General features: G+C 44.2%; 1 protein-coding gene and 2 long non-coding RNA genes across 3 annotated transcripts; all 3 read left to right on the top strand.

Moving 5' to 3' along the window:
• Window positions 1–4,231: 4,231 nt before the first annotated feature.
• On the top strand, window positions 4,232–16,743 carry LOC309886795 (uncharacterized protein; the record flags this gene model as incomplete). Its single annotated transcript, XM_082778023.1, has 8 exons — window positions 4,232–4,343; window positions 4,925–5,033; window positions 7,736–7,843; window positions 13,236–13,428; window positions 13,951–14,087; window positions 14,576–14,800; window positions 15,746–15,808; window positions 16,721–16,743. The coding sequence occupies exons 1-8, from the start codon at window positions 4,266–4,268 to the stop codon at window positions 16,741–16,743; spliced, it is 936 nt and encodes a 311-aa protein (XP_082634149.1). The 5' UTR covers window positions 4,232–4,265.
• A 1,842-nt stretch (window positions 16,744–18,585) lies between these two features.
• LOC309886709 lies at window positions 18,586–19,643 on the top strand. The gene is made up of 3 exons (XR_014318964.1): window positions 18,586–18,762; window positions 18,865–19,059; window positions 19,504–19,643. It is a non-coding gene; the product is annotated as an uncharacterized lncRNA (long non-coding RNA).
• Window positions 19,644–22,079: 2,436 nt separating this feature from the next.
• Window positions 22,080–24,044, top strand: LOC309886891. Its single transcript, XR_014318999.1, has 4 exons — window positions 22,080–22,197; window positions 22,560–22,755; window positions 23,550–23,676; window positions 23,934–24,044. It is a non-coding gene; the product is annotated as an uncharacterized lncRNA (long non-coding RNA).
• Window positions 24,045–24,968: the final 924 nt, after the last annotated feature.

The raw sequence follows: 24,968 nt of genomic DNA, 5'->3' as shown, positions 1-24,968 counted from the left end.
TTTTTGTTTCTGTTGCTGGTAACCGATAGGTTTCCAGAGCCCTAAGTAGCCTCTGGCTTCCAGGAGGTTCTACAGAAAGTTAAACGAAGAGAGGATATTGCAACTTCCAGGGGAAAAAAAAAAAAAAAAAAAAGGATCTCTCTGCAGTCTTCATTGGAGCAGGTGCTGAATCCTGAATTTTTCATTCTACTTCTAAAAGTAGAAGAATTCTTTTTTAAACAGAAGCCTGCTCTGAAGTAGGACGTGCATGAAAGTGCTTCAGGATATATTCTGCTTGTTTTGTGCTTGCAGAAGAACCCAAAGTTCTGTTTGCTCCTCAGTGCTGCCATAGCTTTCATGAAGTTTAGCCTTGTGCATCAGCAAAGGGTATTTTTTATAACAGGAAAACTTAGCTAGAAGATAGATTCTCCCCTGTAATGTCTCCTAATTTTATGAAGAATTCACCTGGGTTTTCAAATTCCAGGAAGAACCTGAAACTGCAGAACAAACAGACTGCAAAAATATTTCACATAGAGGCTGAAGAAGAATAAATTTTTGACCCTGTGGTGTCCTTTTCATATGGTTATCTTTCTGAGCAGCCAGACGGATCTGCAAGTTAATGACAAGTAAATGTGAAAGCTCCCTGCCCACAGGACACTTGGAAAGTAAGCTCTATCTCATGTTTGAAGGAGTTCTCTCACTTTTTAGCACCACTAATGCTAGAGGGGAGTTTACACGGGATTAGCTCTTTGGCCATCCTTTCTTTCTGCTGCTTGGTGTTCGTTTCACTTCAGGCTGTACTGGAAAGTAATTACGTGGGAAGGATTTTGTTACATCGGGCTTCAGCAAAAGCGACACCAGATGTTCAAGAAATGTTTTCAACAGAGCCTCCGAGCATTTTCTTAAGAGCTGTTTACTGGCCCCCATGGCTAATGCTTTGAGTTGGTTGATTTTATTCTGTAGCTTCAGGATCTTGCTGACAGGTGAGTGGATAACTTTTTTATTCAGGCAAACTTCTTGTTGCTGCTGTTGTATTGGTGCTGACACTGTTACCTTCTGAGAGCCATAAGGAATTAGACCTGACAGTTGTTCGGCTCATTCTGGATATAAACTGATAAGTCTGGTTGCAGTTCATTCAAAAGCATAATTTTTTTTTCAATTCAGTCAGGGAGAAAACAGGCAGAGAAAGGGGGTTGCTTCAAGTGTTAATCTTTTAAAAGACAGAAAAGAACCCATGTGGCCATGTTTTGGGGTAATGATAACACTAAGATGTTCGAGTGTGGAACAGATGGCTTAGTCTGAAAATGAAAAAAAAATCAGAACAAACTAGGTATTCTAGAAAATCTGAAATGAGAACTTTTCTGCACATCTGCACACTCATTTTTGGTGCTCAGGTACAGGCACATGGAGAAGCCCTTTGTGCAGAACTTCATGTATAGTCCTTCCTGTTACTATAGCAAAGTTGACTTTTCAAAACAGACAACTGTATTAGGACATTGGCACCAGAATCTAAATCTAATAGACCTGCAAAATTAAGCTAAGAAATGCAAGAAGGGAGCTAGTAACTGTGTTGATTCCATGCTCTGGAGGTCAGGTTTCGCATACCTTACTCCTTATTGATCTTTTATTACCTTTCTCTGGCAGAACATGATGTTGAGTGACTTCCTCTAAAGGGATGGTTAAAATTGTCTTCGCTGAGTAGACTAGATAACTAAGGTAGAGAAAGATGAAGTGACTTGGTTGAGATCACCCAGCACTGCAGTACCTCTGTCATCTTTTGGCTCTTTCCGCCAGACTGTGTTGTGTGCACTCTGATGAAAACTTAGGTTTCCAGCTTTCTGGCAAACAAAACATGACTTTTTTTTGGAGAATTATAAAGGTATCTCTGCCTACAGAGAGCAGTTTGATTTAGTTTGATAAAGCATCTGAAACTGGAGTGCTGATCTAAAGTCTGTTGGGATTTCCCTCAGAATTTTGTGGTTAGAGTATTTACCCACAAGTCTTACAGAAACAGATTTTCATGCTGGAAAAGAAACCTTTTCCTAATTTTAACCACCAAATCTTCAGAGTGAGTGTGCTAATGGACATAATGGAATATAATGTTGCTGAAAAGCCAACAGTTTAGGTTTATTTCCAGTTTTGGTACTCTCTGGGTGGCTTTGGGAAGTCAGGTAATTCATGTAGGTATAACAGTAATAATAATGAGGCACTTGTTTAACAGCGGAACATGAGATTTCCTGATTTCGTTTTCTTCTAACGAGATGCTTAGAATATTTCCAGTTTGTTTTTTAGTCATTACACTGCTGGGATCCTGCGTCCCATTCATTAACTCCACTTCTCTATAAAGGCAAAGCAGCATTGTTAATGCTAAAATAATCGTATTAGTAGTGCTGCTGCTAATAACACCAGTGATAGAATTGTGCAGATACATTATGGTGTAATAATAACTGGTAGTTTAGCTTGGAGGTTTCAGTGTTTGTTCTTTGCCACCTTAAATTTCTTTCTTCTGCTTTCTTACAGGGACAACCTCCCTCTCAGCAGAGTGCAACGTAGACTGCCAGACCCAGTGTTTGATCGACTGCAGGCAGGGCCATTACTACACAGCTGGCAACTGCTTGGAATGCCCAACGGGCTCCTAGTAAGTCTCCTTCCTTCCCTCTCGCTCAGTGTTTCTACTCCTGCAATAAGAAGTTAAACACTGGGGCGTTTGCAATGTCCTCTTACGTTGAGAAAATTCTGAGAGCTGTCTTGTAATGCAGACCAGGAGGTGGGGCACAAAGTGTGCTGCTAGTTCCTCATAGATGAATAATCAGCTGACTAGGAAAACCACTACCTTCAGGTAACTAGGCTTCTGGGGACTTTCTGCAGTGATTGGCACATTCACAGTTCCCCTTGAAACAATGGAAGTGATTGTTCTGCAACACAATAGTGCTATAGTCCCATAAAAAAGGTAGGGAGCTGGTGTGTTCCTAGGAAGCGTAAGCTTCATGAAACCAAATTCCCTCTGAGATTGCTTAGGACATCTTCTGTGTATTCTGTGTTGCGTATTTAGGAGGAGCAGGGTAGGAGTACTGTCTGTATTTGTAGTGACAACAAAGTCTAAGCTGAGTTTCAGCTTAAAAGGAGCACAAGGTGTCTGGCACTTGGTCCAGGGAAACCTATCTTGGCGTATTTATTGTGTGTCCAGGTTGCTTATTTACTGGTATGCCAGTAATGCATGTGATGTTAGCTGAGCACAGAACAGTAGCCTGAAAACAAGGACGTCTGGGTACAAAGAGCAACGAGTTGCAGGGGGCTGGTGGCTGATTTCTAGAGGTGCTGAACCCTGGATGCTTTTGCCTTCCTCAGGAGAAAATCATTCAGGCTGCTTTATCTACCACAGCCAGCTCACTTCAAATGCAAGAGGTAATGATCATCTCGGGAGTTCTCAGACACAATCCCAAACCAAGACTGTGAAAGACAGGCTTTGCACAGACCATCTTGAGCCTAAGTTCAGGTTGCCAGGTCTCCTACTGCAAATTCTCCATGTCTGTGGACATGCGGTCCAAGCAGTGCACCTTGACCTCCCGGAAGACAATAAATGTTAGCTTCCTCTGAGGTTCTGGAGTGATCTGACTTGAATTCACCCTTCCATGGCTGAAGAAGCTTTTTGAGCAGTTGGTGATGGGCGTGGTTCTGTAGCTACCGAACACCCGTACTGGCTTTTAGGGGATGGAATTCCAAAGAAGTGGATGCATTTAGTTTTAAAACTGTAATTCTTTTTGTTCCAGTTGTCCAGGGGGTCGAGCAGCTCCAAGGAAATGCCCGCTGGGAACAACGAATGAACTTACAGCTCAAGTGGACATCACAGCCTGCCAGGTAAGCTGGGAAAGAAGAACAAACAGATGGAAGTAGTATTTTCTACCTCTACTGGCATGTGTTTTGAATCATTTGATTTTAAACTTCATTATATATTTTGCAGACTAGTTTGAAAATTTTCAGGAACTTTCTTCTTGGTATTTGTCTTTGATTTGGCTCAGAGCAATCTGGTTGTCTATCCAGGTAAACAGTGAGCAGCACTTTCTCTATTAATTCTTTGCACTACATTCTTTTGACAGTAAAAAGTATGTGTTGGGAATTCTCAGGAGTTCATAGGCCAGATTTTGAAATGCTCTCTTTTTAGCACTTGAGCTAAGGATGTTTGAAACTTTCCTCTTGTACGTTATTCATGCAAAGAATATGTTGTTGTGGATCTGACACTGTGATCTTACTGCAGGTTTGTCCCGATGGCTATCTCAGCCTAGAGAATGGAGCTGGGTGCCGTGCGTGTCCAGATGGCTCTTCCTGTGATCCACGCAGTGGTGTGCAGAGGAGCTGCAGTCCTGGTCAGTATTCTCCAGAGGGAGAGTTGGAGTGCCTGGAATGCCCAGATAATTACATCTGCCCAGATGGACGAAATAGGTAGAGAATGGGCATGTTACTTTTCAATGGCAAATTTTCATTCTTTCTGACAGGCAGGGCCTGAATGTGATTGTATTGTCAGGAGAGGACAGCCCTCTGGTTTAATAGGAGGATATTGCTGAACTTTGTCCAGCAAAGAAGAATCTGAAACAGTTCGGTGGTGTAGTAGATGTAGGACTTCCTACAAATGACCTGTATTAAGAGGAATAAATATTTCTCATCTAAAATCTGAGAGTGTTAGCGCTCACATCATCTGCCTACCACTAAAACCCTCGCTGAGGCCCCAGAGGAGCTTGGAGTTCAAAGCATCATTTTTGCTTCTAGAAATTAGCCCCGAAGAATATCCCTGAAACAGTGCTGGGAAGGAAGAGAGGACAGAGAAGGAGGAAGCACAAGACAGATGCAGTACTGGCTGATGTCCTGCCCCAGGTGTCCCTGGGACATAGGTTTGGGCAGAAGTGGCCTTTTGGGCCCATTGGGATGATTTTGTCTTTTTTCCCCGTAGCGTTGTTTGGTCGGGCAGGAGCCAGATCCAAGCCGCACTCATTGTGTTACCTGCACTCTTGGATCTTTCTCAGCTGAAGACACTGGGATAAGCCAGCCCTGCCCAGCAGGTAAGTACATCTCCTGTGCATCTTATTTAGTCATTAAGATGTAGAACTTGAAGGAGACTGTAATGACACTTGGCTCTGGTGAAATTTAGCCTGCAGTATTGGAACAGAGCTTGGTTCCTTCTGGTTACAGCAGAATTCGTGAGGTTAAGAAGTAATTCCTCAGATAAAGCAGGGTGCTGTTCCAAAGTGCTCATGAAAAACAAAGAACGAAGATGAGAGAACACTGAGAATCGCAGCTGGTTTGGTAGTCATCACACTTGCTGGGTTTATGGGAGAATCATAGGACATCCCACGTTGGAAGGAGTCCACAAGGATCACTGAGTCCAACTCCTAGCTCTACACAGAACTACCTAGAATTAAACAATATGTCTGAGGTCCAGCCAAGAGGTCCAGCTGAGGTAGCCTTGGGACATAAAGTGTTGCTGAGCAATGAGGGAAACTTTTGCTTTCCCTTCCCAAACAGAAAGCAGCTCGCTCTCTGTGATTTTAGCTTGTCAGCTGTAAACTTGCTACGCACACAGTTAGAGCTTTCACCACTTCAGGACCTCAGTTCGTTGGCCATGGCAACTTTGCGGTGGGTGCTCTATTTCCCAGGTGAAAACTGTTTAGGTGTTAGGGATCAGATATGGGTACAACGCGGTTCTTGTATGTAATTTCTGGTTCTGCTTGACACTCAATAAAATCCAAATAATCCCATGTTTAGGAAATTGCAGTGCGTCACTGTTGGGTGTGTCACAAATCCACCACTGATGCAGAATCAAGCAACAAGGAAAACAGGGTAGGAGGGACCACGCTTTTGTTGCAAAACAATTCTCTTCCAAAATTATGAAAGGCGTAAGATGTCGTTTCGCATGGTCAATTAGCCAGGAACATCCTTCAGGGGAAATGATGGAGTAAGTTGGGAAGCTTCCTTAGGTTGCATGCTGTGGGTGTTTGCTGTTTGGGAAGACACCTGATACAAAAAAACAAACCTTGCACTTGCCCAGGCTGGTGGCCTGCCAGTCTTCACTGAGAGTACAGGTTCAGCCATTCCTGTAGTGAATGGCTGCTTGGTACAGCAGGGGGGAAGAAGAGTTTTCTATGTTAAAATCCTGGCACGTCCTTCCTACATCCTAGAGAATGCTTACAAGCCTTCTGAGAATTTGGTAGCCCAAGGTTAGCTTTCTGTTGGGCAGTTTTCCTGTGAAAGGTGGGTTCTTTGGTGTTCCTCTGAGGCCTTCCACAGAAGTTCTGTTCGGCTCATTTGTACAGCACTCGGTAACAGTACGAGTGTGGTGCTGCAGGTAGCAGCAGTGTTGCTGATAATTCCCTCCACGTATCAGCAGACTTCAATTCACATTTCCTGGCCCTACAGAACCCAAGCAAAATGGCCTGACAGGGAGAGCGTGGTGTAGCTGTGATTTTGCAAAGGAATATTTAATGTCACTACAGGGATGCAGTTCACAATCTGCAGTCCTACCAAGCTCTCCTCTCTCCTACGAGCCCCGTACTGCATGTGAAGATGAAGTATTTAATGAGCAGCTCCAGGTGCCTCCTGCGGAGTCACTGAACCCAGCAACTTAATTCTTACATCTGTAATTAGAATCCTTTTTATTAAATAATGAAGGGTTCCTGTGCTTTGGGTACGTTACCTCCTAGTAGAAGGAGAAATGGAGTAGCTACAGAGATCGTGCTAGACCAAAGCCTCAGGAGTTTAGATCCAGCTATAATACACAGATGAAAAAACAGATGAGTTCCCGTATTTCCTGTGACTGGAATTAGGTGTGAATAGTAAGCCGTCTCTCATACATAAATCATCTGTGGGAAGTGATGGTGGCTTTGTGGTTGTGTATCACATATCATATTGCACTGAATTGTTCACAGTGCTCTGGAGAGATCCAATGAGCTAATTTTGGCTCCATTAAAAATAATAATAGCCCAGGAAACACTGGCTTCTTTGGACTTAGGAAGCATTTATAAACTCTGCTTACTAAAAGTTTAAACAAGTGAACAGATGTATGGTAGTGCATGGATTTTACAGTGACAGATTTGCTACTGTATGATTGTTTAGAGCACGAGATCACCCTAAGCTGCAGTCAGATTTCAACTCCAGTCTATCAATCACAAAACCTGGAGAGAGCAAGTGAAAGTCTCTCAGTAGATGATCAATGGGTTAAATATATAGAGCATTCCAGGCTGAAATTGAATGTTTCACTGTTAAAATTAGTCCCTCTTGTGTTCTAATGGGTAGGATGCATGTTCTCCATCAGTTCTCATAAAGCTGAATAAGTCATCCAGCCCAATTGAAAAGATGTTAGATGGTAAGGAGTTTCAATACCATCACGAGCAGGAGAGGCTTGAGGATCCTCAGTGTTCTTTTCCACAGTTTGACTGACTTTAATTACATATAATCTGTGTACTTAGTACTGCGTGCATGTGAATGAAATATCATCGCTATGCTGATACATAGCAGTATATTTCAACACAGCAGTGGCATTTTTATGCCACAGTTAAATCCATATATTCTTTTAACACTCTTCAGATAATCCATCTGGACTTTACCAAAGCATTTCATATTAAGTCTTACAAAATCTTACTTGGAAAAAGTACTTCATTCTAGCTGGACACGAGCATTTCATCAGTAATGTACAACTGGCAGAAGGATTTTAAGTGAGGTGTCTAGAAAGTTGTTTCTCAACTATGTCTTGTATTCTTCTCTACAGGTCACTTCTGTGTGGACGGCCTTACAGTCACTCCTCCATGCCCAGCAGGGAGTTTCAAGCCCAGAGAGGGACTTCACACAGCCAGCAGCAGTTCCTCATGCTTGCCTGGTCTGTATCGTAAAAAATCTTAATTTTGTGCACTGGGAATAGTAATTCTTACTCTAAATCACACTAGGAAGTACATGCTTATGGAGGTGGTTGCCAGTTAGAGTACTTATTTACTAGGCTCTGTCTAAGGCATTACTAGAGCTGGGAACACCCATGGAATCTCCTACAAATCACCAGATTTGTAGTGAAGCATTCAGTAATTATGAGCATTTTACAAAATAAAATATACTCAGGTTATAAATTTTCTGGAAGGGATGAATGATGAGAATTAGCAGAGACATTGACTAAAACTCCATCTGTTAAGTCTTGGGGGTTGCTGTTTTTGCTGAACTGCTCGATCACTGCATCAGAACAGTGTAAATGTTAACAGGACTTGGGCCACAGAGTCTGCTTGTGTGCAACTGCCCCTTTTACCCTAAGGACAAGAGACAAGACCCCCCTGATACAAGCAGTCAGTATCCTTGTCTGAAGTTCGTGGTACGGTAGGCTGAGAAGCCTTCCTAATATTAGTGCCAATTCAGGTGGTTATGTTTGAAGTGCAACTTCCTGGGGCTAGAGGGCCTCAGACTGCCTGCGCTGTTAGAGCTTTAGAGGAATGGCTGCCCACTTCCCTAAAATGCTCTCAGCCAAAGAATCTGTTCAAGAAACAACTGGTTTATCAATGCAAGGTGCTTGCATCAGTTAAATACCAGTTTACAGATTGGGAACCTGTTGAGAGGGGGCTGCAAATAAAGTGCCTCCTGTATTTTTAAGCAGTTTATTGTCAATCGTGTTGCCTTTGGAGCTCAACTGGCACTGTGCAGGCACTGCCCTCATCTACTTTTTGAACAAGGTGAGCGAGTCCCCGGGGCTACCACATTCATCAATACTAAAGGCAGTTAGTCTAGAACTATCCAGGCTGTAAAATTAACCTTTCACATACAGGACAATGACAGCAAGGTTTACAGCATCCTCCTTTCCAGCTTTATTTAAGCTACTTAGAGATAAAAGGAGTTGCAGAGACTGCCTATTTCGCGAGGTCCTGGAGGGAAATTTCTCATACCACTGAAGATTTAAGGTGAGGTAAAGGCAGACACTTGGAGTGAGGAAGGGAAAGGTAGAACAATGTGTCTTGGTAATTACCAACATTCCTCCTGCTGGGTGTGCACTCAGGTAGTAATTGGGCCGTGATGCTCTAGGCCACTGTAGAATAATTCGTGCTGGTGCAGGGGGCTTACAAAAATGCAATGCTTGACATAAGATGCCTTTTAAAATAGTGCAGTAAAGGGGAGAATGGGCTTCCTATGCACCTTGTCTGCTGGGTGGTTGCACCCAACAGTGTGCACAAGTCAGTGGGTGTACAGTGTTGTATGTCAAATTGGTGTTAGATGGTTAGCTTGATTTCATCTACTGTGTCAAAATCAGCCCCTCCAGAAAGCAGGGCACAGTTAGAGTTCCTTTTCCCAATTGTGTGAATGAAAGGAGAGGGTCCACAGCTGTCACTCAGCTGGCTGGGTCTCCCTGGTGTCAGGTGGCGATGCATGCAGAGCACTGTGAGTATTTCTGCAGGAATGCTCTTGGTGTGCTAAGGTCATTCCTGCCGTCTATTCCATTATAAAATGAGTTTATTTTACTCACTAGTGACATCTGGTAGGACAGGAGATCAGTGATTCAGCCAGCAGTCTCTGTCACGACAACTGTCCTAGCGAATGACACCTTCAGTGAAATAAACCCTATTTTTAGTGGAATGGACTGCATGCGCAGCTACCACTGAAAGAAAGGACACTTCCATGAATATATATGCAGCAGTAGAAGTGAGCGTTCAATCCAGGGAACCATTGCTGACCCTCAGTTTATGAAGCATAGGTGAAAGCTTTTCACTATCTCAGTAAAATATTTCAAGCTGATAGGGCTGGAGTACCAGGCCTGGAACACCTCTTGGGGCACCACTGGAAAGTTTAGGGTAAGGCCATCAATTGACTTTTATGTTAGCAGGAATTTTTAGGAGCAGATTCTTTGTGCAACTGTGTTTTCCTTTTGCTGCTGAGCCTGAAGGATACCACACAGCTTTCCATTCTGTAAAAGACACAGCTGGCAGAACCAGCAACCAGATGGACTTGTCTCAAATAGAAATCCATCCCATATTAAAACATGACCTTGAAGAGTCCTATTATTAGCAGTACAAATACTAAGTGTAGGTCTACATCCAGAGGTGCTTACTAGCCACTTCTTTCATTGGAATTGCCTGTATCCTGATGGATGTGGACCTTACTATTTACGTGTCTACCCCACGCAGAGATTTCTAAGAGGTTTCACCAAAGGCAAAAGGTGATTATTGTGCTTTCAATAGAAAGAAATAAAGTATAATTGAAATGATCTGCCCAAGATAATCCAACAGGTCAGTCATGGAATAACATAATAACATAACTTGACTGTATGCTTTCCCTTTGAGAAAGGGATTTTCTTTCTGTATGTTTATGAATCAATCATAATAGTTGCAAACCCGTTTTTGCAGTGAGGTGAAATTAGGTTACAGATTAATCTAAGCTTTTTTTTATTACAACAGTAAATAAGCACTGTCATTTATGGCTTCAGAAGCTGTAGAAGCCCTGCCCTTAAGAACTTCTAAAGTGCTGGTTAGATGAAGGCACAGGTTACGCTTGCAAGGTTATAAACACAAGGCTTGCACAGTCTTCCAGCCCTGTTTTCTGTGGCATTTTTTTCTAAGCATTTTTGCTTTGGTTTGGTTTTCTAAATGAGCAGAAATTCATTTTGTATCCAGTAGGACTAAGTGTCATGCTGATGATTGAGAAATGTGTTAAAAATGGCTAGACTTCGCAGCTCAGCAGTGGGTTAATTAATTTAAAAGGACAGCATAATGCGTGGGAAACTGATTAATTTTTAATTGTCTGATTTTTACTCTTTGAAGTTCAGAGGTGGCTGAAATGTACTTTGTTTGGTGAAGGCATTTATGTGAAGTAATAGAGAGCTTAGCTGAAGTGTTCCTTGCTACTAAGTCTTTGGTAAAATGTAGAAAGGGAGACCTGACTTTCTGCTGTGACAATCACACGTTGCTCGGGCTAAACCTGCCTGGCTGTCAACATTTCAGGTACCTCACTGTCTCTCACAATGATATAAAATATGCCACTCTCTTCTTAATGATGCTGTACAAATTGGAAAATAGAGTCAGAAAGAGATTCAGGGGATGAACTCCATTCACTAAGCTTTGGCCCAAGTCCAGAGTGTTTTCTCCAGGGTCACAGATCACTGTTAGGAGCAGAAACCCAAAGTTCAGTTGCTCAGTCTCCCTTCACATCTGCTGTGCTCTTTGCCTCAGAGAGGTACATGCACTAAGAAAATAATTATCTCCTTCAAATCGAGCCATGTATTTTTCTATTTGATCATTTCTTTTTTAGCGAATGACTCAGCTGCTAAAGCATCTTGACTGTTGAATGATTTTTTGCTCACCAGCTAAGACTAGGAAATTGCTGCTTTCCGCCCACTTCTGAAATTAAAACCAGAATTGCATTTACATGGTGCAGCAAGGAAGAAACCTCACATCTCATCAAGACAGCAAAATTCGGCAGACAGGGCCAGTGGCACCTGAACAAACACTGAAGAAGCTGCAGAGGAAATGAGAGTTCAAAAACACTTTCAGTTTAATAATGTAAGCTGTTATCCTATGCCTGTACTACCTTATATAATGATGTTGTCAACTCTCCGAAGGAAAACGTGGCAGAGCTAGGACAATGCTCGCTGAAAAATAGGCAGGGGACACAAGAATAAACTCTGACAAGGCAGAGAATATTTCAAGTCGTACTGCCATGGGGTAGATGATGGTCTGAGCCTGTCTCTTCCATCTGTGTCACACAGTGAGTGTGATGTACTTAACCCTCAGTGAAACCAAGTTTATCTGCATCACATTCATGGTCTGGCAGGTATGTGGGCTAGCCTGGTCCTACAAAATAGATAATATGCTGTAAATCCGTGCCCTGCTTGGTTTTCTATGGTCCAGGTAACCATGCTCTTCATGTCTATTCTGAGCTCCACAGTACGGGAAGCACTACCTACAGAAAGTTGGGCAGAAAACTTAAATTTTACACAAGCAGAGTCAAGTGGCATGGCTTCTGGTTATGTAAAACGGCAGTCCTGCTGGGTTTGCTACGCGTGCAGATCCACATCACGAAGCTGTTGTCAGCTGAGGCAATTTTTAAAAGTTCCCTATAGGGGAACCCTACAGCTGTGTGGGATTACAGCCCCCTTCAGGTGTGTGGATTCCAGCTCTTAGAGCTGGGGAATGAGGCAGCCTGGAGAAATCCCAGTCTTATGCTACTGAGGTTTTTGAACCTTGTGTGTCATGTAGTTCATGTTTCTGAGGGGTAGGAATGAGGAGGTGGGCAGAATGCCAGGGGAGAGGTGCCCCTTGATCTGGCTTTGCCACCTGAGGCATCCTGGCATCCTAACCTGTCTGCATGGGAGCCTTGAGTCTGCAGAGAGGGAGATTTTAATGCGTCCTGATCATCTTGGGCATGCTGTAAGGTTCTTCTCCAGCCTTGCAGCGCCTTGTATATACCACACACACTGGTGTAGGCTTGAGCCTTGCTGTGATAAGCACTTGGGAGGCAGCTGGGGCTCAGCCTGGACCTATTCCAGGGAGCCATGATAACACCGAGCCAGTGTTTTCCCTGCACAGCCCAAATTGCTCTATTCGCTTTGTGCTGTTGAAAGTCCTGACTCAGGAGGACTGCAGCTACTCCTGTGCTAAATTTGTGTTTCCTTATCACTGAGTTAAGCATTTGGGGACATCTTATAATTAAATGCACTTTCTGAATGTGGCAACACAAATAATTGTTTTATTACCTATTGATCTTGCCAGTGTTTCCTTTAATGTACAGTTAGAGCACCTGTTAACACATGAGATTTTCGAGGTGATCACAGCTCAAATGGTTGTCATTCCAGCAGGTATCCCTGTGTTTGTGTTCAGTACATCTCCAGTCTGCAAAACCTGTTCAGCTCTTGGTATTCAGAATGCAAATATGGAAACGGCCCAGCTTCCGTGGGAACACCAGGCTCTTCTACAACTGAGGTCCAGGCATTCTGGTTGTTAAATCTACCTGCGTCAGTGTGTTTTCAGGCTGATATGTGTATTTTTTAATGCATCTTCTCATATTATCAGCTCAGAACACAATCCATGTGGTTCTGCTGCTTCCAGGAGCCACTCAATTGCAGTAATAATCAGCTAATCCAACACCACCACCTTCTGGCTTTGCAGTAACTTCCTTGCTATTATGACTGAACCTCCATCATACTTTCTTACTGTAGGTAAAAGCAACGGGATCAAGTTTGGAGGACCCTCTGTTTTATCAGCAGGTCATGCTCCCTTTGGGACCCTAAATGTCTTCTTTCTCTTTAGGAACTGGGTTGTGTTTGAAGTGCCCTGCTGGATATTTCTGTCCTGCTGGAGCAAATGACCCAATGCCGTGCCAGCCAGGCACATACAATCCTCTCCAAGGACAGGACGAAGCCACTGACTGCAGAGCCTGCCCGGCAGGGAGAGCTTGCACTCAGGCTGGATTAGCGCAGCCTGACTCGGAGTGCCTACCAGGGTGAGCTTTGCTTGTTTTCTGTGCTTCTCTTTAAGTCTACACATACAGTTTGCCTCCACTGTTGGGGTGTTGTGCACAGGGACGTGCAGTGGCATTTCCTGCAGTGTTGAGAGTTGATGACATTTTCTGGCAACTCAGCGTGATGTAGGCTGTATGGGTAGAGGAATTGTCTTAAACACAATGGATTTTGCTGCCTTCTATTGCCACAGAAAAAGTGGTGAGAAATAGTGAAACAGGCACGAGTGAAGACCACCCACAGATCCATGGTTATGAACAACACAACCTGACTGAATAACCCTCGTTCTGTTGGTGCAAAATGTTTAGCAAAACCAATCCATTCACAGTATTTTCTTCTCAGTCTGTGTTATCAGTTGTCAGTAACATTTCTGAGAGCTGCAGTACCAAGTGCTTCAGCTTTTTTTTCCAGTTGCAGCTTTCTTCCTGATACGTTGGGAGGGCACAGAATTTGTCTCCCTGTTGCATCAAAGCATTTGCCCCAAGTAGCCTGCTGTGTTTTATTAGGTTCGTGTGCCCAGAGGGGTCATCCAGCCCTCTTTTTCCCAGCAACGCCTGTCCTCCAGGAACAGTTGGCAATGACTTCAACCTCTTTGATAAGTCCCAGTGTGAAACATGCCCTGCTGGATTTTTCTGTGTTAGAGGTAGGTGGCTTTATGACAAAGTGAACTCTACTCTGTACCTCGTACCGTGAAGCTCCCCAGTAAGTACCAGAGCAGATCGCTGAGGTATCACAATGCTGGTAAATGGGGAAAATGGTGTCTGTAGGGTTTAGTGTTACTGCAGAGACTGTTCTGCTCACTGGAAGGGTTGATTTTAATTTTACTGTGAGGTTTTTCCCTTATGCTATCCATAGTGACTGTTTAACTTCATGATCTGGAAGCAGCCAGTTTTTACAGTCTCTACATTTTTTTGCCTGTTGGTGGCTTCTTAAACTTGGACACAAAGTTGGTGGCCATTCTTGGACACAGGCACTTCGCAGGATTCTCAAGTTCAGAAATAATTACTTTAGTAACCAGTTATGTGACAGAACCTGTCATCAACAGATGAGATAATTATTGTCTCATTTTAAATGGATGAAAGGTGCAAGAACTTCATTGCTTCTGTTAAAAATTTGGGTTTGTTTTTACAGGAACAGGGGGAAGACAGAAGCTTCCTGCTCCATGCCCAGCTGGTCACTACTGCCCACCAGGCACAAAGCACTCAACGCAGCACAAGTGTGCCCCAGGCACCGGGAGCAATAGGACAAGGCTGACATCAGAAGATGAGTGCTTGCTGTGCCCTGCAGGCTGGTTTTGTGTAGGAGGAGTTCATGTCCCTTCTGGCATGTGCAGCTCAGGGCATTACTGCCCTCAAGGTAGGCAGTTTTATCCAGAAATGAAAGAAATTTAGTTTATTTCTGTCTTTAGGAATTCTGTGGGCTCTGAGTCATGTGCTGAGTTTATCAGCATATTTTTTTGCACCAGAGCATTTCAGTGTGGAGTTGGATAGCAAACTGTCTATTCCAAATGATGAATACTTTTAACCTTCACTGCTTGAAATGAGCATGTTGATAGCATTATTTTCTTTCCTTTAATTTGCAAAGAATTAAAATGCACAGTCAAGTGTCCAGTACAAACACAATTATAATTTGAAACTTCCTGCCAAGTTTCGGCAGTATTTACTAAGTGGTGACTTTTTTTGGTTGGTTGGTTTGTGTTCAGAGTTGGGGGCAGTGATTTAAACATATATAAATACATACTTAACATGTAGCTCATGTAAATACTTAATGGCAATGAAGAACAAAGGGCATTACTGCCTTCTCTCTTCAAGGCTTTAATTAGAATTGGGATGGTTCTCTTTGGAAAGGTACAAGGAGAAGCACACAGTACCCCTGCCCTGCTGGAACTTACAGTACCAGGCTGGGAAATGGCAGAGTGGAAGACTGTGCAGCCTGCCCTGCAGGGGCTTTCTGCACCAGGGGAACCTCCAAGCCAGTTCCTTGCCCAGTGTAAGTACACTAAACATGCTGTCATAGCATGTGGGTCTCTGTGCACACCAAAGGACTTGTATGTAACATTTCAGAACACTTCTTATAAAAAGAGATCACATTCTGCTCCAAAAATGTTTGCAAAGTCATTTCACCTTGTATGTTCCTGGGCAGTCTGGGCAGGTTTTTTCTGAACTGGCCTGTTTCTTGCTTCCAGAAGTGGCAGATATCCTCTGTACAAGAGGCTAAGAAATGCAGAGCAGAGATGCACTGTCCTTTTCTTAGTTACTTTGCTGCAGTTGATGACTCCCTCTGTTCCGTTTTCTCCTGCAGAGGAACCTATTGCATGGAACATGGTGCAAAAGTGGCTGCAGATTGTGTCCCTTGTCCTGGAGGGTACTGCTGCCCTGAGCTTGGCACTGTTACTCCTCGAACATGTGGTGCTGGCTTTTCAGTAAGTAGCAGTAGTTTTATCTTGGCATCTGTTCAGCATAAGGACTCAATTTTGGCAGAAAGAGGAGCTGCAAGATATACCCCTCAAGGGAGGCACTGGAACGAGCCCATCTCCTTGCATTATGAGTCTGCTTATTTGGGATGATTGTGTGTGGTGTTTTAAACAGTATTGCCCACCTGTGCTGAGCCTGTAAGTAATGAGAGAAAGTGCTAGCCTAGAGAAAGCACTGGGAATGTTCCTGCATGGTCAGGCTTGGAGCTGCTCCAGACATGATGCCAAAAGTGCATCACGTGCCTGAGGCTTGCAGTAGCAGTAAGTTCATGTCGTGCACCCAGCAGTGGGTAGTTGGGTAGATGCTTGCTTTGAATTTTGGTTATTCAAAATTCAATATTTGGTCTTGCATTGTTAGTGTAAGTACTGCAGGGGAAGAGCAGAGCAGGCACCTGTATTTAGTTCCTGCCTCAAACGATGTATTGGATTGCAATGCAGTTAAATAATTGTTTGGCTGTGGAAAGTCAAACAATGAGAGAGAGGCATAGAAAGGAGCAGTGGATGGCACATCGACTCTCACAACAGGGTTCTGAGACTTATTTTGTATTTATCTGCCCCAAAACTGTAGTGAATAATTCTAGCAATATGTGCCAGATTTCACTATTGAGGGGAAAATGGCATGTCACTGCTGTCAAATGAGCCCAGTAGTTTTATTCAAGCTGGTTTTCTATCACTGTGCACAAATTTTGTAGTTATCACTGGATGATTCATTAAGATAAGAGGGGAGATAAATGATGAATGGGGATGTATGTGTGACAAATGGACCTTGATTATCTTGATTATCTCTCTTTTGCACTTTGTAGTTCAGCGTGACAAAGAAAGATGAGGGAATGTGTTTGTTTTTTTCTACTCCTGCTGGCAAAAGATGTTGGATTGACTGTTGTGGGGGTCCTTCTGCATGGATAATCCACAGGAAGTGACAGGACCTGCTTCTTGTTTGTGAAGCACAGGCTCTCTTGCCTGCAGGGTGAATACACTGAATTACATACTGTTTGTTGTTAGGTTAGGTGGAATTTTTAAGGGGAAACCTTCCTGTTTCCAATAATGTTGCTGAGCATAACAGGGAATGGTTTGTATGAACAGGGTCCTGTCGTCAGTTCCCAAGGGTGATGTCTTTGCTCAGTGGCTTTATTTTTGCAGACTGTTTTATTTACTGGTGGGCTCCATTGCAGTGTTGGTTGCATTTATTTCCTCTGTATGTGCCTCAGCATGTCAAACGTGCAGGGATTCTTTTGCCCTCTACAAATGGGAACCATGTGTTTTTCCTATTGTAGGACCAAGGTTCAGCCTCCTGCTTGCCGTGTGTTGTTGGACACTACTGTGCTAGTGAGCACACCAGCCGGGAGGTGATGCTGTGTGCCATGATTTGCCCAGCAGGTCTCCTGTGCCCAGAAGGACAGGCAGTCGCTCCAGATACCAGTAAAAATGCCTGCCCAAGAGGATACTACTGTCCCCAGGGAGGTGCTGTAAGTGCTTCTGCTTTAGTCCTTTGGATTTTCTCTTCTCTCATTGTGTTGGTTGTACAGTTACAGGCTGCACTGGAATCTTGCTGTGGGAACCTTTCCTAATTTTTTATTTTACTGATTTCTGTTCTCTTTTGGTGCTGGTATTTGCCCAACGTAAAACTTAATAATACCAGGGTAACGTTTTCTGAGCTGCTGTATAAAAACAACACTGCTGTTTGGATCCCCATTTTGTTACAGCCTCTCTCCAGCATTCATACCTGCTGCCTTGTGTTGCTTTTCAGTGTTTGTTCCCAGTAACTGGAAAGAAATATTTTTCAGTTTCAGCTGCTGTGTGTTTGCATTATGGTATGCAGCAGTCATGTTAGCATCTTAAAGACCCATTTTTCTGTTTTATTTCAAGGACTTGCCTGCTAAACCTTGCCCCAATGGGACCTACGGTGAGCAGAAGGGACTAAGCAGTGCTGAGGAATGCTTGCTGTGCCCTGCAGGGAAGTACTGCTACAGAGCTGGGATGGAGCCTCCGGGAATTCCCCACCCTGTAAGCACAGCCCAGCTTCTCCCAACCTTTCTTTTCTAGAGGCTGCAGCTCTAAATGGAGCCTAATTAAAACCTGTCTTTCCTTTGCCTTCTGCCTGCCAATGCAGGTTATGAAAGAGAGTTCAAATGTCAGGAGTTGGTGTTGCTTTGTCTCTAATGAATTTGGGGATCTTTCTTTGTCATTGTCTTGTCCCTTGAAAGAGTGAATTCTTCAAGCATTAATAGCAGTTTAAAAAAAAAAAAAAGTTTCTATTAAGAGGAAAAAGAGCAGTCAAGTTTCTTCAATGTGGATGAATTCATGGTCTTATGTAAGAGTGAGGTGACAATTCTTACCAATTACAGCTACTTTCCAGGTACATAAGAAGAGCATCTTTGCCATGACTGCACAGGCGAAGGATAGGGGCTGTCTTAATGACAAGATTTTCCCTTAAGAAATTCTCACCTAAAGTGATTATCCTACACGGTCAGAATTTTACAGGTCTGTAATTGTAAAGGGATTATGAATTCCCTTCCTCCCCCTGCTTTTCTCCCCCATTTTCTTGCAGCAAAAATTCTAGGTTATACAAATTGCAGATGAAGCTTTGCTCGTTCTGTGTTGAATCTTAACAGATTGTTCTTCCCTACCGAAAGCCACCCTGACTGCCTTTTTTGCTTTCTAGACTGGGGATTGCCCACCTGGCTATAACTGCCCTCCAGGGACTGGATTCCCTTTCTCCTTCCCCTGTGCATCAGGCTTCTTCTGGGATAATTCCAGTGCAGAGGGTGAAGACAGATGCACACCATGTCCAGCTGGCTCCTACTGTGACTCTCCTGCCATGTCAGAGCCCAAAGCTTGCCCAGCAGTGAGTTTTTCTCCTGCAGTCCTCTAATGCAAGAAGCTGAATGTGGAGGTTTATTTATCAGAAGATTCTTAAATGCTATATTCAGCTGGCTTTGTTCTGCAGGGCTTTCACTGTGGCGAAGGCAGCTCTAAACCTGAGCCCTGCCCAGAGGGCACCTACAGTAACACGAAGGGGCTGTCTGGGCCATCAGAGTGCAGCCCGTGTGGCCGTGGTTTCTACTGTGCTGCTCCAGGACAGACTGAGCCAAGCGGACCCTGCCAGGCTGGTTTCTACTGCCAGGGCAGGGCTCTGACTCCAGTAAGTCTCACGACAAGCTTTTCTCATTTTCTAATTGTCTTCCACCATGGTGTTTTTTATTAACCCAGTGACTTTCAAGAGCCACAATTTTGCACTGCACACATTCAGGGTTATAGTGTGAGGATCCTCAAAGGCTGTGCAACCATTTCATAGTTTTCCCTCTCTACACGAACATCCCCTTAACTAAAACTGTAGCTAGGTTTATATCCAGATGCAACGTTCAGTGGGTGTGAATCACAATAGGATTGCTAGTTTGAAAAGGCCGTCCGTATTTCTTCTTTCTGAGTTTGCTATATTTGCCTTAAAGAGGCGTTATCTGTCCTCTGTACAGCAGAGTATGTCTCTGTTTTTCTTCTTGGTCATCTTGAGCCCAAACCAGTATGATGCCTTTAACATTTTAACCAAGTTTGCTCCTTTTTTACATGCTGCCTTTTCCAATTTCAGGTGCCCACAGATGGTGTGATGGGAAACATGTGTCCCCCTGGTGCATACTGCCCACCTGGGTCCCCCTTACCTGTCCCCTGTCCTCCAGGAACCTACAGCAACAGGAGTGGGTTGAGAAGCCTCCGTCAGTGCTTGGCCCGGGTGAGTGTGATATTTGCTGAACACGGCTCAGTTCTGTCCCATCGCAAAGGGATTATTTAACCCTCCAATTTCCTTCCACAGCAGCCCGTCCTTACCTTCAGCCCTTTTGCAGAGGAGTCCCCTCTGGTCCCAGGGCTCCAGTACAAATGTTCTTGCATTCTCCATTGCTATATACCTGTATCAGTAGATTTGAAACAGGGAACTTGAACTGTGTGAGTTGTATCTCAGCTTTTACTGCTCCCTAGCATCTGTCAAGACTCATTATGTCTGTAGTGCTAGATGGCTTGACCTAGCAGCTCTTGCTTAAACATTCTCGTTAATACTAATTGGGTAGTCCTTTTTATATTACCAGATTGTGTTGCATCCCTTTTAATGATGCCAGAGTTACACATCTGAGTCTGAAGAAAAAGGTAGGGATCTAGCATAGGCTTTTACCTCTCCATGAGTGTGCACTGAATAAGTGCAGGTTGTTAAGGCTAGTGATGGACAGGCTGCCTTTCAGGTGGTTATGTCTTCATGCTGCAGTGACAAATGGAGCATGAAAGATCATCTCAGGATTGGTGGCACAAAGTCTTTGATTTCTGTGGTTCACTGTGAAAGAGGATGCTATTTAGGATGGAGTTGTATGTCTCTGTGGGAAAGAACCTGATTTTTTTTTTTTTTTCACTCCCTGATTTCCCTGGAGAGGTAGGCAGAAAAACAGAGCAAGAGACAGCACTGGAATTCATGTTCTGTCCAGAAGATGAAGGGAATGCCCTCAAAAGCTCCTTTTTATTCCTTTATATTTCTAGTCCAAAGAAGCAGAAAAGGCTTAAAGAAAAACACCGTTTGGGTGTTTGTGTGATCTATATGCAGATGCTACTCTGTTTTTATAGAGGAGGGTATTCTTTCCAGGACAAAACTACTGAATCTGAGGGGTTATGGTCTTTAAAAAGCATGTGTGACATGATATGTGTACTTTTTAACCTCCTTTCAAGGCCTGTAAGCAAACAGGAACTAGGTCTCAGTGAGATCCCAGGTAGACTACAGGGAATTTTTTGTATTGCAACCACACTATCCAGTGACAAAACAAACTACCCAAGATTTTTATCTTTTTCTCCCCTACACATAGCCTTTATTGTGATGGGACAAACAGCCAAGCTCCCTCAGGACCATGTGAACCTGGCTACTTCTATACAGGAGGTGCCAAAAGTGCTCTTCAGCAGATGGTCATGGAGGGGCATTATTCCTTAACAGGAGCTTTCAGGCCAGAGCCATGTCCCCTTGGCAGCTTCCAGCCTGTAAGTACGTTAGGATTCACTGTAAGATGCTTGTGGGGTCATCACAGCCATTGGCAACTGTACGAGTGTGTAAATAGTCATTTGTGGAGCGTCTGTAAGCAGACAGCTTAAAAAAAGAGGGACTTGGGTTTTCTAGTAAGCGGAGTAATCACCGCCACTGTCTTTGCTTCTGCCCTGCAGGGGAAGAACTCTTGGCAGAACTAGAAAGGTTTGGGACAGGATACCAGATCCATCAGTCTGGCACTCCGCTGTTGCTAATCTGGCAGTTTTCCCTAAATTTTGCATAGTGCACATTTATTAGTGGCCTGAGGAGGCTTTAGCCTAGCACAGGTGAATTAATTGTGCAGCAACACTGCGCATCTGCCAAGTTCTTTGTTATGTCCCTTTTTTAGGGCCGTGGGCAGTCTGTTTGCAGGGACTGTCCAGCAGGTACATTCTGCAATGAGACCAGCCTGGCTGAAGCCCAGCCTTGTCCCAAAGGGCATTTCTGCTTGGCTGGAAGTTCCCTGCCTCTCCCATGTCCAGTGGTAAGAATCCTTTATGGCTCTGTTCTTCAAGTAGCACTTTTCAGTAGTTTCCAGTCCCTTGGTGAAGGGCATTCACTACTTCTCTGTCTTTGTGCAGGGAATATACACGGATGTACCCCGGGCCGGTTCATGCAAGCCCTGCCCAGCAGGCACGTACTGCAGCATGGCTGGGCTGACCGAGCCAGAAGGACGTTGCCAGCCAGGACATTTCTGCACCCAGGGGTCCAACAGCTCCTCACCAGTGAGTACTGAACATTGTGCATTGCTGCAGCCCATTCAGCACTACAAAAGCTTTCATAAACCATACTCATCTTATTTCCCTTACTTCAGGTGGGGCTTTCCTTTGGAGATCTTTGCCCACCAGGACATTATTGCCCTGCTGGCACGATGCACCCAAAAGAGATGCTGTGCCCTGCTGGCACCTGGAATGGACAGAGGGGAGCCCAGGATGCCACTTGGTGTCTTCCTTGTGCCCCTGGATTTTTCTGCAGTATGTCTGGCCAAGATGCTCCTGGAGGACCTTGTGCACAAGGTGAGACAAAACCAGAAGTTCTTTAGCTGCTCAGAAATGTTTTTTTTTGCATGACACAGAGGACCCAAATGCTTTCTGCTTTAAGGCTATTACTGCACGGGAAGGACAAAGACTGCAAAGCCAGAGGATGGTGTCACTGGAAATATCTGTCCTCAAGGACATTTCTGCCCTGCAGGCTCTGCAGCACCTTCTCCCTGCCCCAGTGGAGAATACAGTAATGCAACAGGTCAGGAACTGGATCTCTGCAGCTTCAGTGTGACTTGGGAAAGCTAGATGTGGATTGTATGTCCTGTCTGTGTCCAAGAATGTCTCAATAGCTGCTGACTGCTATGAGTTGCTCAGTATTTTGCTTGGGACAGAGAAGGGGTTTTCTTTTTTTGTTTTCTTTTGATTTTTTGTTTGGTTGGTTGGTTTTGTTTTCATACTTTTTTGTGTTTTTTGTTTTGTTTTGTTTTTCCTGATGTCACATGGTGGGGGGAAAGGGATTCTTTCACCCCTGCAGCAGGTCAAATAGTAGGATTGCAGCAGTGACAGTGCACAGAAAGCTAGTAAGCAGTTAACCTCATTTCCTTACAGTTCTTCCTGCCACCTACCGGTGAGATGTGGAGGTTACCGTGACTCTGAGGTTGGAGTGGGTTTGTGAAGCTTACTGAATCAGATGCTCTTGGGAGAATGTACATATTTGAAGACCAGTCATTCCAGGAGGGCTTGCAGAATAACTTTATTTCCTCTCCAAGTGGTCCCTGCTGGCCAGGATTCTTCTGCACAGCAGGTATTGAATGGAGCATTCACAAGGACAGAAGAGAAGTGGAAAAGTAGAAAGCTGTGGTCTCGAGGATTTTCTTATACATTCTCTGTGCAGTCTCTCTCTGGATTTTACTGGAGGGTGTGCCAGGATAGCCCCGAGGAATGAAGCTCTGTAATAAGGTTATACTTGGTCACAATAGTTTTTTTTTCTAGTCAAAACATGCTTTCTGAGGCCAGTAGAAGGACTTAAGAAAATACACAAAAAGTGGACTCAAGGAGTCCTGCTGTGTTCTTCCAATATCAGCTATCAGCAATTCAAGAACATTTTGAGCTAGAGTTTGGATCTAGGACCACCATGTATAATAGTTGAGTTTTCTTTCAGGTCCTTACCAGTTTCTGTGCTCTCTGCATGGCAGTTGTCCTGACTGCTGTAATGAGAACAAGTCCAAATTTAAGATACCATTGGATGCAGTCCAATTTAAAGGAAATGCTTCCAGGCAACTTTGTGTTGTTTGCCACACCAGTGCAGGGAGAACTTGCATTAAAAAGAGGCCTTTTTGTTTCTAACTTTCTGTTTGCCAACTAATATGTAAGCCTGGAGACTGCTCTGAAACAGATCTATCAAGTGTGCTGTGATCTGCACTGAGATCCATGCTTGGCAGTGTGAGTGAGAGCCCTTTGAACTAACTTCATGCTTGCTTCCCATATTCTCACATAAAGAAAAAAGCTTCCTGCTATTGAAATTACTCTGTAGGCATGGGAGGGTGACAGACTGTCCTATATCATTAAGGAAACCTTTGGTCTTTCTTCCCGGTGTAGGAGCAAGTGTCCCAAACCCTAACGGAGCCACAAACATGAGCACTGGTTGCCCATGCCCACCTGGCCACTTCTGCCCAGCTGGCACAGCTATCCCTCAGCAGTGCCCTGTGGGCACTTACTCAGACAGGTGAGCTTCTTGGTTCTGATGGTGCTAATCTGTATTTTTCTTCCCTTTTTATCTTTCTCTTCTACTGCTGTCTACTACCTCCTTTGCTTCCCTACAACGTCCTTAAGCTGCAGCCCAGTATGGCTCATTAGACACATCTCTGGATTTATTATAAAAGCCTCATGGTTGTTTGCCCTTGGCCAGGGGTGTAGGCATCAGGGACCTCCTGCTGAACTTGCACACTTGCCAACAGAAAGCTTGCTTCTGCCTCTCTACAGGCTGTACATCGGGCAGGAGTCCAGCTGCACAGCGTGCCCATCTGGCTATTACTGCCGCTCTGCTGGCCTCACGGCACCCTCAGGACCCTGCTCAGCTGGGTACTACTGCCTCTCTGGAGCTTCCTCGCCATCGCCACCTGGTGAGCTGCCCTGGCTGAATGTCAGTGTCTCCTCTTAGTTGTGTCCGATAATTAAGGGTCTTGACAACAGAGAGCTTTGAAAAATGGCAGTTCTTCCCCCAGTCCTCCTGTCCCTGCCTCTTCTCAGTCGTTTAAATTTTAATATAATTAAACCCTGTATTAATTTTGTTTGGGGTATTCATACATCTGCATACATAGCAAGGATGAAAAAGCAGGCAGTCCCCCATCTGTGTTACTGAATGAGACGCTTGCACTGAACACTGGAAAGTTGTGAGTACCAGCCTGTAATGGAAGTAGCCTGATTCCCCCTTATCATTTTACTGTGTACCAGAAAGAATAACTTCCAGGGGAGAATTCCAGGTCAATTCCTGTGGATATTTAAATATTCTCCAAAATTCTTGTTACATATGAAGCAGAGTATTTAGAAAGCTGATAGGAGAAAAACATGTTCAGTGTGGCTTTGCCTGTGAAGCTAGGAGGAAAAAGACACGGTGACACGGTGTTGAATAACTCCAAAGCTGAGACGATAGTCGTTTTAGATACTGTGTTGTGCCTCCTCGTGACCTGTCTTCTGGGATCCCAGAAAACATAATTAAGAAGAGATCCTCGTCAGTTCACTCCCTTTGTGGGCACTGACCCTCCCTCATAAGCTGCCTTTTTTTGGCTTTGTCTTCTGCTTTTTGTGTCCTAGGTGTGTGGGAAAAAGGAGGCCCTTGTCCTGTGAGCCACTTCTGTCACGAAGGAACCAGCTTTCCCTTAGCGTGCCTTGCAGGGACTTAAAACAACCTCACCAGACAAGCTGCATGCTTTTTGCAGACAAGCTGCAAGCTGTCATCTGCTACCAATTCGCCACTTCCCCACGGTTACAAGCAACTTCTCCACTTGATGGCCATCA

The sequence above is a fragment of the Aythya marila genome (genome assembly GCF_965140915.1).
Source record: "Aythya marila genome assembly, chromosome: 23".
NCBI lineage: Eukaryota > Metazoa > Chordata > Aves > Anseriformes > Anatidae > Aythya > Aythya marila.
The sequence above is the reverse complement of the archived record's forward strand: the minus strand, read 5'-3'. Positions and strand labels throughout refer to the sequence as shown.